The 12,179-nt window shown below is 61.2% G+C and overlaps 1 protein-coding gene across 7 annotated transcripts in view; it reads right to left on the bottom strand.

Moving 5' to 3' along the window:
- PDE4C (phosphodiesterase 4C) overlaps positions 1–12,179 on the bottom strand; it is a 119,912-nt gene that overhangs the window by 35,713 nt on the left and 72,020 nt on the right. Inside the window, exon 1 of one of the 7 annotated variants that reach the window (XM_073323658.1) lies at positions 4,003–4,492. The exons of the other annotated variants lie outside the window; for them this stretch is intronic. Within the exon in view, the coding sequence (XP_073179759.1) occupies positions 4,003–4,130 (128 nt within the window). The 5' untranslated portion in view covers positions 4,131–4,492. Of the gene's footprint in view, positions 1–4,002; positions 4,493–12,179 lie in introns of those variants that run through there. 7 annotated transcript variants of the gene reach the window in all.

Here is a 12,179-nt window from a genome sequence, read left to right as displayed (position 1 = left end):
GTTTCCCTATTTGTGTAACAGAGGGCGTGATATTCACCCGCCACTGATGAACTTCTGGGATGTGCTTTAGGCCCCCTGCAAAAGGCAGCTCTCCAAGGGCCCGGTCCAAAGCCTGCTCCAGGGAGACACTCCTGGCAGTCCTGCAGGCTGTGCACCAGGCCCCCACGATCCCTGCTAGGGACAGCTGTAAACAGCCAGGCTCTGTGGACGGTGCAGGGACTCAACACACAGGGGGGCTCAGTGCTGCTAGCCCCGGCTCTGCCCTGCCCGATAATAATCCTGGTGGCGCTGCCCAAGCCACCAGCACATCCCCCAGGGCTGGAGCAACCCGCGGCAGCAGAGCCGACCTTGGGAAGAAGAGGTCAGCGCAGCCGAATGCTGCTCTAACAGCCGCTCTACAGGACTTTCCAGCAGCAGCTGTTGCCCCCACTTGGGGATGGAATCAGGAGCCCCCGTTCCCATCGACTGGCCCAGCTCAGCTAATCAGCGCGCTTGTCTCCTTCCCTGCAGGAAGGTCACAGCCGGGGTGGGGAAGGGAACAATGGGCTTGGCCGAGCCATGTACCATCCAGAGGGCTGGTTCACTGGGATTTGTAGGAACCTGTGTGTCTGTTGCATGCCCCACACTGGCTGTCCCAAGGAGTGGCAGGGAGCTGGGCAGCAGCCTGGCCTGAGGCTCAGCCAGAAGGCTGGTAACGTGGGACAAACTCTCCAGGGAGCTGGCAAGTTCCGGCTGGGTTTGGTTTGGCTCAGCCCCAAGGCCATGGCACTGGGCTCTAGCCTGTCTGAAGCGTCCCTGCTTGCAGCCTGCCCAGCTCAGATTCGCCCGGCAGTGCAAACAGCCCTTCAACGCCCCCATAAATATTAACAACCATCCCTGGTCTGGCTCGCTCCCCAGCCCAGCACTGTACAGCACCTAGCACACCTTTGTAGAACTACAGAGAGATACTGAAACGGGCTGGCAGCTTTCCTGGCACCCACCCCCTGTACAGCATGGTCCCTCCATGGAGCTTGGTGACAGAGGGTGCCAAACCGTCCAGCTAGGCCTCTTTCCCACTACTGCTCCCTGAGACCAAGAGCTGTGAGAGAGATGGCCTGCTGCAGTTACTGGCATTAGGCAGGTGTTTTCAGACATGGCAAGTCCCTGAGCTCTCACTCAGTCCCACTCGCGAACGTCTCATGGCTGAGAAGCATGTCCCCACCTTCAGCCGGTATCGTCCCTTCCTTACTGTCACCCCGTTACTCCCCAGACAAGCCCTGCTCCAGTTCTCATGGTCGGGTGGAACCCACCCTTGTTTATGGCTCGAGCTGCATATGGAAACGCAGCCCCCGCTGCGGAGCTGAACTGAGAACCATCCCCACCCCCTCGATGGTGCAATGTCAAGGCCCAGGGCTGCTTTTCAGCAGCCCTGCCATTTCCTGGACACTGACAACGGAATTATTTGCTTTGGCCTGAGCTGCTTGTCCTCCTCACAGGACGCCTGCCCCCTCCAAGTGGATGCTGGGAGGTGGAAAAGGCCCAGCAACTTGAGTCAGCTAGTTTGGGAGCTGGAGGGGGCCCCAAGATGGGCTGAGAATTGCTGAGGAGCAGTGGGAGTGTCAGGTAGCAGCGGAGAGAGACAGTCCAGCTGCTGCTCTGCTGGTGATACAGAATTTACTGATTTGTCAATGGAAAAAGCCCTCGACTCCATCGCTTCCACAAAGCAATAGCGGATAGGGGAGTGCGCTGACCAAATCTGCCGCTGAGCCCCAGCTGGGAGGGGTTTCAAGCACTTGGGAGGACAGGGTTACAATTCAAAACGACTTGGAGAAACTGAAGGCTTGGTCTGAATTCAACAAGATGAAATTCAATAAAGACAAGAGCCAAGTACTTCACTTAGGAAGGACAAATCAAATGCACAGCTACAAGCTGGGGAATACCTGGCTAGGTGGGGGCGCTGCTGAAAAGGATCTGGGAGTTATAGCAGACCACAAATGAATGAGAGTCAACAATTTGATGCAGCTGCAAAGAAGGCTGCTATTCTGGGGTGTATTAACAGGAGTGTCATGTGTAAGAGACAGGAGGCCATTGTCCTGCTGTGCTGGGCTCTGGTAAGGCCTCACCTGAGTCTTGTGTCCAGTTCTGGGCCCCGCGCTTTAGGAAAGATGTGGACAAACTGGAGAGAGTCCAGAGGAGAGCAACAAACCTGCTACAGTTCAGAAAACCTGACCAGTGAGGAAAGGTTACAAAACTGGGCATGTTTGGTTGGGAGAAAAGACGACTGAGGGGGACCTGGTAACAGGCTGCAAATCCGTGAAGGGCCGTTCTAGCGAGAGGATGTGGCCAATTGCTCTGTGTGTCCTCTCGGGGGGGGGCTGTCTGCAGCCAGGGAGATGGAGGGAGATGAGCCCTGGAACAGGCTCCCCAGGACGGTGGTGGAATCCCTGTCTTCGGAGGGGTTTAAGACCAGGTTGAACAAGCCCGTCAGGGCTGGTCTGGGTTTCCTTGGTCTGGGCTCAGCGCAGGGGGCTGGGCTCGGTGACCTCTCGAGTCACTCCCAGCCCAAGGTTGCTATGATGCTACGAAAGGACAGGTGCAGGACTCACTGCCCCAGCCGGCGCCCCACACCCAGCCCTTCCAGCCCAGCTGCACTGTGCTGTCCGGGGGCGGGGGGGGGAGCTGGGCGTGTTATGTGGGGGGCTCCTGCCCCTCGCAGCACATATAGAAGTGACGGTAGCTCTAATGAGATTCCTCCCCCCCGGAGTGCACACATTCCCTCGGGTGACACGCTGCGTTCTGCTCAGGTGACAGGCCCCACAGGTGCCAGGGTGTGTCAGGGAGCCACTGGCAGGATAAAACCACCACATGGCCTGCCCTGCCTGGCGCTGACCTGGGCGGGTGGGCCTGGAGGCCTCATCTCACTTTATTCCAGTCCTATAGATAGCACAGGGAGAAACCTGGGCTCTGGCCCCACACGTCGCCCGTGGAGACTTTCACCTGACGGGAGCGTGCCCCTCAGTGAAGGCGTAACCCCACCTGAAATCAGAGCTGGTGGGAGCTGCCCTCCCCAGCTCCCTGGCTTCCCGTGGGCTCAGAGACACCGGCTGGACCTTCAGTCCCTTTCTCCTCAGAGGTGTGCAGTGCAGGACTCCATGGCACAGACCCAGTGTGCCCCTGAACAGCACGCTGATCACCCCGGGATCCTCTGCTACTAACGGGGCCTCCACCCAGCCCTGCTCCCCGGCCCGCCCCGGCTCCCTTCAGCCTGCAGTGTTCCCACAGCGCTAGCCAGGGGCCCGCAGAAAGGCAGCCTGCACATCCCAGCCACCAGTCGTGGGGATCGGCCGCAGCATGTGGGGCTGAGCAAGCAGGGTCCGGGGATGGGCTTTGCTGCAGCTCAGGTGGGAAGGGCCAGGGGGGCCGTGTCCTGCCCGTGCCTGTCGGTTGCTTTCCAGGTCTGTAAACATGCCCAGACGCCGTGGTCTCTCCCCATCCAGCAACCGCTGCCCTGCCCCTCCACCCCCCATAGAGGAACCTTCCTCCTCCCTGCACCACCCCACCACACTCCAGGTCACTCCTGGCTGGGGGAGCTGGGTGCAGAGCCCTCGACACACGTTACCCCCTGTGCCTTCTCCCCTCTGAATGTGCCCAGAGCCCACGAAAGGGCAGCCAGCCCCCACTCTGCTTCCTTGCCCCATCAGTCCCAGGAGGGGAGGGAGCGAAGGATTCTCCCCAGGTGGCCCCCAAGCACCTCCAAAGGCAGTAGAGCCAGAAGGAGCCCCTCGGGTTGGACGCCCTGGCATTACAGGCCATGCCGAGGCAGCAGGCTCCAGCCCCAAAGCCAACAAGCAATGGGGTTCCCCGGCCCCAGGCTGGCTGTTTCGCACAGAGCCCATCGCCGGAGCCTGCACTGTGGTCCGTGGGCTGGCAGTGTCGGCAGCCAGCTGGCCTGAGCCTGGCTGGCCCCAGGATTTGACCCCTTCCACCGGGGAGTAGTGGCCATGCGGCAAGCGGCGCAGTTACCGTCTGTGCTTCTGCACGATGTCGATGGGCCGGTTGACAGCGCGGGATGAGCCGGCCAGGTGGCCGTTGCAGACCATAAGGGCACAATCTGCCAGGGCCACAGAGCCACAGTTTGTGGGCAGGCTCATTCTGTCCCGTGCCCTCCAGTAGCTCTGACGCCAGCAGGCCCCGGCCCCTCCACAGCTGCAGAGAGGGCGAGTCTTCTCCTCTAGCGAGCTCAGCGCGGGGGCCTGGCCCGAGACTCCCGTGGGCTGCCCTGCAGCACCACCATCACTGCGTCCAAGGCCAGCTCCCCACGGCACCTTCCGCTGCACCCCTACGTCTAGGGGGCTCTGTGGAGCTGCAGCCCAGGGTGGGCTTGGCACGGGCACCTCGCCATGCCGCGCCCAGCTTCCTTCAGCCTCTCTGCTCCCACGAAGCGGCTCCACACAGCCATGGCTGGCTCTCCCAGCCTGTCCCCTCTCCACGCTGCCCAGCTCCTAGCAAGGGTGCCGGCTCCCCCAGGCTGGCTGCAGGCTCAGATGCACCCCCCCTCTTCTCCCTCCCCCGGTGGCTGGCTTGGCTTTGCCTTGCTCTGCCCCAGAAGTTCCTTCCCTCTGCCCTGCTGCCAGCCGCAGCTCCCAGCCCTGGGTTGCTCCCCCCTGCCAGCAACCGGCACAGGACCCTCTGCGAGCCCAGCTCGGGCCAGCTCCGCCGTGATGTCACTGGGGGGAGGAGGAAGGGGCCAGCTGGCACGTTCAGCTCTCTGCAAATATTTCCCTTTAACTCCTTCCCGCCCAGCATGTGCCTGCTGGCTCCTGCCCACGGCCTCTCCCTGGCGCGCCCCCCGGGGCACGGCTGGCACAGGCTGCCTTGTGCCCCAGGAACCAGTGTGCCCGGGGGTGCAGGCAGCAGAGCTGTCGGCTGGGCAGAGCCACTCTTGCAACCAGCAGGTGAGGAGTTAACACAAGTCCTAGGGTGGCCCCCTGGAGAAGCAGGGTAGCAGGGGCCGTGCTGGGGACACGGGGGCTGGATACCACCTGGCAGCAGGGTAATAACTTTGTGGTTCCAGACACTGCAGCCTTTTTGCCACAGTGACCATGAGAGGCAAATCCACCTCCCCCAGGCTGGTGCCCACGGTTCGTGTCCGGACACAGACGTGGGGCTCAAGGGCACTACAGGCAGGATTTCACCCCCTTCGCTCAAAGCCCCAGATTCCCCCTGCTTCCCCAGGGCCGCAGCTGAGCCTGTCCAGGAATGGGAAGTCATTTATTAGTGACGCTCTGTCCCACTCTACAGCCCCCACGACCATCACATCCGAGATCCTCGCTGCGGGGGACACGTTTCCCGCCACTCTCTGAGGCAGGGCTGTGACCCCAGGAGGCAAACGGGGAAGTGAAGCACAGACAGAATCAGCAGCTGGTCCATGCTCACAGAGCAGGGACCTGCTCCCACTCTCCCGAGTCCCACGCAGTGCCCTGTCCACTGGGCCAGCCGGCCTCTCGCCCCACGGCTGCTGGGCTCGCTGCACCGTGGCTCTGCAGCCTTCCCCCCACCACATCCATTTAGAGGTGAGGGCAGCAGAAGCAGCCCAGTGTGGACGCAGCTTAGCATGGGGTGACTGTTCCCATGGGGCAACGGGGTGATGCTGTGCTGGGGGGTCCCAACCCCAAGGCCTTTCCCTGGCATTTCACACAGGTTTGTCTGGCTCCTGCTGATGTTTCCAAGGGTTCTTCCAGGTGGATGAGCGGGTGGACCCCAGCCTAGCTGGGTCCAACTCCCTGCTCTGCCACAGGTTTCCTGTGGGGATCCTGGGCACTGTGCTTCAGTTCCCATCTGCCTGGGGGTAAGAGCCTGGCCCTGCCTCCCAGGGGGCTGGGAGTGTAAACACAATGAAGACCATGAGGCTAGCACCTACCCAGCCTTGCCCCAGGTTCCTCGCAGTGCCTGGGGCTGATCACCTGTCCGCATCCTCCACCAGGGCAAGTGGCTGGCCAGGCGCACAGACCCTGAGCCGGGGCTGCTGGGCTCAGAGCTACTCTTCAGGCCAAACCACCCAAACAAAGCAGCTCCTCTGCCCACCCTGGGCTTGGCTCTCAGGCTTTCCCAGTAGGGTCCATTCCTGCAGGAACCCAGCTTCCTAAGGTCAGAGAGGCTGAGCATCCTCAGCCCTTTACAGAACTCCTGGCCCTTTCCCAGCTGGGTCGGATCAATGGGCAAGGTTGGCCGGCCCTTAAAGGGGCACTGCCTCACGGCCCCTGCTCTCCTCCTCTGGACCCCTGGAGGGGCTCTGCAGACAGAACTGCCCTCCGCAGGGCTCTGCGGGGTGAAGTAGGTGCGAGTGCCAGGAGAGGCCCCAAAGTGGGCAAGGCTGGCAGCTGCACTGGTGTGTTACTGGGCGAGAGCAGAGCATGCAGAAGAGCTCCCCTCGGAGCTGTCCCTGCCAGCGATACCGCCCATGCTTCAGACAGGCAGCGCTGTGGAGCACCAGCCGAACAGCCACCCGGGCTCTGCCCAGGCTGGCAGCAGAGAGAAGCAAGACTTCCCACTAACGCCCCTTTCCAGTCACCCTCGGCGCGATCTGTAACTCCGGCGGGTGCACACAGTCCGACGACCGAAGTGGGGTGGAATTTAAGGAGCTGAACTGGCATGCGGCCCTGGGGTTTTTAATGGCCATGTGCTGCCAGGGCGTCAGTTTCACGACTCTCGGGAAAGGCTGCATCTCCAGCAGTGCACCAGGCTGGGCCCTGGGTCAAAAGAAACAGTGTCCCCGGCTGACGCGCCAACTCCACTTTCTGCAGAACCCGGGTGCTCCGGAGAAGTCTCCTCCCCTTGGCCTGGCTAGCCGCTGCTCAGCTGGTGAGCTCTGATCGGGCCAGGCACAAGCCAGCAGAGCTGCAGCGTTGTCAGCTAACGGGTTAGTTTAGCTTTTCCTGCACGAGGAAAACCATATGCAGACAGGTGCAGGCAAACCCTGAGGGACCACCAGAGCAGAGGGGCCTGAGAGCCCCTCTCCAGCTCACAGCTTGCACCTTTGCCCATGGCCCATTCTGCTCCCCGACATAGACACACACAGCTCCTGGCATGGGCGCTGCCCGGGGTTGTTTCTGGCCAAAATGCCAGGGCAGAGTCTAGGCTCCGAGCAAAATCCAGCCCTGTAATATTTGCTCCAAGCATCTGGGTGCCTCCCACAGGCCAGAAGCCAGTGCTGGGACAGGGGGATGGGACAGTATTTGGTCTGAAGGCTTCTAACCTCCCAAACCATGTGTAGGTGCAAAAACTTCCCCAGCCCGCCAGACCTCCTGGGCTGGGTGTTATCCCCACTCTAGTTTAGCACAGAGGGTACTTAATCTCTGCCCAGGTGCCTTTCACACTGGTACCATTTCTATATCCAACGTGAATGGTCTGGCAGGGAGGAGGGGGCATCCCCTGTCCTGTGTCCATCTGGACTCTGGGAGCAGCACCAAGGTCCCGGCAGACCCCCCCTGACAGCCTTTCTTCAGACGCCTCTGGAATGCCAGGCAGACTCCTGTGTGCCTGATGCTCTTTGCAGAAACATGCCGTGCCGGCAAGGCAGGATGGCATGTGCCTCCGTCGAGGAATGGAGCTGGCACGAGCCCCTGGACCAGCACAGGTTTGTCTGGAACAGCATGTTTACCAACATGTGCTGTGCACAGACAGTCTCCCCACCCTCTCATCTCACCTGCCTGGGAAAGGGAGCTGCAGGCCCTCTGAGAAATAGACCGATGGCTGTCTGGATTCACAGGATACATTCACACTGCAAATAAAAGGTGTGTTCGTAACCCACGTGAGCAGGGAAAACACGGCCACTCAGCTGTCCACTTGGGTGTTAATCAGAGCAACTCCAGGGGCTGAGACACGTTGAATTGCAGCCTCTTCCCTGCTATCTTATCCTGAGCTAGCTCACGTGGGTTATGAACACGACTTTTACTGGCAGTGTGCACATGTGCAGACTGTCCCCCTGCTAGAGCCCCCCCAGCCGGGATGTTCCTTGTGGCACCTGACTGCACCCCCACTCAGTGAGTCCCCAGGGCTGCCCCACAGCAACACACTCAGCAGGGTGGGGCTCGTTCTCCTTTCTCCAGCAAGGGAAGAGACTCAGGGCCACAGTTGTGCCAAGCACCTTCCACCAGCACGAAAGGTGAGCTAAGGACCCACGGCCCAGCGAGGCTGCCGGCCTTGTGTGCCGGGGAAGCCATCCCCACAGCCTGTGCTCCACCAAAACCTGCACAGGTCCCGCCAGGCCCCTCTCCCCGCCTGCCCCTTCTCCAAGCCACCACTGTGACAGAAATGGTGCAGCTCACAACCGCGCGCAGGGAAATCGTCAGGAAGGTTTCCTGGCCTGGCACAGCACCCCTGCGGCTCCCACTTTCCCAGCTTCTCCCTGCCGGATCCTGGCCCGGCTTCCATTTCCATGGTGCCATGAGAAAGTGCGTGGCCCCGGGAGCAGAGTAAGGAGGAAAGCCACCCGGCCAGGGGAAAACAAGCTGTGTGCCCTGGTCAGTCTGCCTGTGAAATCCCTTGTGACAGCCCCACTCACAGGGGCAGTGGTGGGTCCACACGCTGGGCCTGGGACGGCCAGTCTGGCAAATCACTTTCCTGCATGCCCATGTCCCCCCTGTGACGCAAGGCTGATGGGGAACCATGGTGCCAATGGTCAGAGACTGCAGCCCTTGGGCTTGCAGCAGCATCCTGGGCCCAGAGCTGAGCTTACCCTGCAGGGGGTTTCTCATCTGGAGCTCACCCCAGGCCAGACCTGGCCCCGTTCTCACTGCCAGAGCCACATCCCCTGCCAGTGCTGCCCAGCCTCACACAGAGGGGGGTAATGATGTGGGCTCCCTGCACTGCCCATCACAGCTGCAGGCTGGATCCCAGCTGCCCTGGTGCTGGGCGGACGTGCGTCACTGGAGCAGCTCCCCAATTGATCCAAGCATCGATCCACCCGTTTGTGCCGAGATGCGACCTTCAGCGACCTCCATGAGCCAGCCGATCCCCAGACACGCAGCCGGGACGGGTGCTGAAGAGGCCCCATGCCACTCCCACTGGCCTTGTTCTGAAGGCAAGTAGAGCGAGGGCCCAGGAGGAAGGCAGGAAGCCCATGGGGGCAGCAGGCTGAGCGGGAGAGCTCTCCCTGGCGGATGGGCCCCTGGCAGGCAGCTGCACATGCTCTGCTGTCTGCAGTCACAGCCGGTACCCGATGGAGGTGGCTCATGGGTCCCATTGTGCCCATCTCTCTCTCTGGGGCCAACGGGATCCTTACAAGACGTCTCCAGCACGGGGGCTTCCAGCCCTTTTCTGGGGAGACAATTCCCCAGGCTCATACATCCTCCTGGCAGGGCGTCCTCCTTGGTACTCGTCACTCCAGTTCCTTGCCCTATGCCCCGGGCCTGTCCCATTTGTCCTGGAGCTGGCCTGGGATGAGACTGTCCTGGCCCAGCAGCATGAGGCCAGCAGGTGCCTGGCCGAGCAGCACAGGAAGGGTTTCCTCCCCTAAATACACGGGGCTCGGAGCAAACCACCAACCTCCCGCGGTCTCCTGGTCCATTGAACTGTCTGATTTCAGAACACGGATACTTTGCACTTATGCAGACGCAGGCCTGCAGCCCAGCATCCCCAGCGCTTCATTCATTCAGCATCTCTCTGCAAAGGGCAGCAGCTCTCCTGAGTGAGGCAGAGGAGTTAAGATCTGCGGCAGAGCTGGGAACCCAGGAGTCCGGACTGCTCGCTAGCGCAGCCTGGGGGGACGGGTCACAGGGGGCTGTGAGTCTGTTCGCCCGTTTGCCTGCCTTTGCAGCGTGCGGTGACGCCATGGGAGAGAGGTGCTGGGGGCGTTAGTAGGAGACTGATTTCCACGACTCCCTCAGGTGTCAGAATGCAGCCAGAGTGTGTCGCAGAGAGCCCCGGAGATGCTGCAGCCGTGGCTCCATAGTAGCTGATTTGGCTCTGTCCCAGGTGCCCAGGCCTCCCACACGCAGATGGGCCAGGAGGACAGGGTCCCCAAACATCACCCTCCATTCTCCCCCACCCCATGGGAACCGTACCTTAACCCCCCTTTCCCTTCCGTACGTACCCCATGCAGGAGTGCCTCTGGACAGGGGAAGGGCTGTCTGGCAGCATGCTCCCGGGAGCCAGAGACTGCCTAGCTCAGGACCAAGCTGCAGCGCAAATCTCCACGCTCCCACCCTCACCTCCTGGCATCTCTCCCGGCCCTCTGACTCGGGAACAAAACCCCCTCTGCCATGCCCGCTGCGGCCCCATTGACTGCTCCACTCCAAGTTCGGAGACTCACTTTCACTCGGCAGAATGCGCTTGAAGAGGGAGTCTGGCGGCAGGGAGACACCTGACCCACAGGGCTGTGATGAGCCCCCGCGAGGTGCGAGCCACCAGCAGCAGCCCGGGATTCCAGGAGCCGTGCGACCGGTGGGGAAACACGATGTTCGTTGTCTTCAATTGCTTGTTTTCACGTTGCTGGTTCATTTCTCCCATGGTACCAGAGATACGGAGCCCCATTGTGTCTCCTGTTCTCCAGTACAAACCGTCCCGGTGAGCTACAGATCTGTGGTCTATCCCCAGCCCCCAGACCAGAATCTCTCTGATACCGTCCAAGCTGGGCCCTGCAGGTGTCAGCAGCTCCAGTAACTTCAGCCACCCCTGAGCCAGGTGGCCCCAAGCCCAGAAAGATGAGCCATCCGCCCTCAGAGGGACCCAGGACAGCGAACCCGACGCAGGGAAGAGAGAGGGTCCTGGGGGCCCTTTCCGACGTGCCTGTGAAGCCCTGGGAGCAGGGGCTTGCCTTGCCCCCGCAGCAGCCAGCGGGTGGCCCCGGGTTTGTTCCAGGCCCCTGGATAAAATGGCTCCATAACATTATTTTGCGCGTCCTCCCAACACGGCCGCTCGCCACAACGGCAGATCAAGAAGCACCTCATCATTTGCAGCCTGGTCCCGGGCCAAGAGAAACTGCTGCATTCGCTCCTAAATAGGAAATTCTGGCTCTCAAGGGCAGACACCACTGCACTCCATCCGGCAGGGGCAGCTCTGGCCGCGTCTGCCAGGCTGCCTCACAGCCGCGGGCACGGAAACCCGAGCCAGGCTGCACTGGGCAGCCCCTGGCCTGCCCCTCTGGAGAGAGGCTGTAGCTCACCCTTTCCCAGCCCCCTCCCCTATTCTCTCCTCAGCACCCTGGCCCAGCGTCGGGGCGATGCCCATGGACCCTCCGTCCTCTCCAGCAGGATCCCCAGGTTCCTGGGGGACTCAGGCTTCACAACCCCTCCAGGGCCGGTCCTCGATACAACAAAGCTCCCGAGCGGTTGGTCGGACGGTGAGGAGAGAGACTGAGGGGAAAAAAGCACTGCAAAGGCTGTGGATGGGCAAGAGGAATGTGCTGTGGCCAGGCCAGAAGAGCCCAAGGAACATGCTCCTCCAATGCCCCCCAGTGCCCACCCCTAATTCCGGCTCATGGACGCAGACCTGGGGCACAGAACCCCTTGTGAAACAGACTGGAAGGGGAAGCTGTGACGAAGTGGGACTGTTCTTAATGTTTCCTCTGAATACTGTAGGTGTGACTCAGTTTCCCCTAGGCATTTCTTAATGCATGGTGGGATAAGGGGGGGGTGGGATAAGGGGGTGTAATTGTTGCAGAGCAAAGGGCCAGGGTACATAAATGGCCGACACTCTGTCTCCTGGCAACTGATGGCCTGGGCCCTTCCCCTCTGCAAGGTGAGAGCTAAAGGGTTGGAGAACAAAGGAATCCGATGACCTCCTGGCCCGGGAAAGGGACAAAGCCCAGAGGAGGAGGGGCTGGAGGGACTTTCAGTTTGGGGCTGGCTGGAGACATGGAGTGAAGGGCAGACGGGGTTGTCTGGCTCACTGCCCCCCAAAATGGACCCGGCTGAGGGGTCCTGTTCTCTGCACCTACAAGCTCTGTGTTAGACCATGTTCCTGTCGTCTAATAAACCTCTGTTTTACTGGCTGGCTGAGAGTCCCGTCTGACGGAGTTGGGGGGCAGGACCCTCTGGCTTCCCCAGGACCCCGCCTGAGCGGACTGGCTGTGGGAAGCGCCTGGAGGGGCAGAGGATGCTGAATGCTCCGAGGTCAGACCCAGGAAGGGGGAAGCCGGGTGAGCTGTGTGTCCTGCAGACAGGCTGCTCCCAGAGAGGAGACTTCCCCAGAGTCCTGCC

This window comes from Lepidochelys kempii, chromosome 25 (assembly GCF_965140265.1).
Source record: "Lepidochelys kempii isolate rLepKem1 chromosome 25, rLepKem1.hap2, whole genome shotgun sequence".
NCBI lineage: Eukaryota > Metazoa > Chordata > Testudines > Cheloniidae > Lepidochelys > Lepidochelys kempii.
This window is presented reverse-complemented; position numbering and strand designations above follow the sequence as displayed.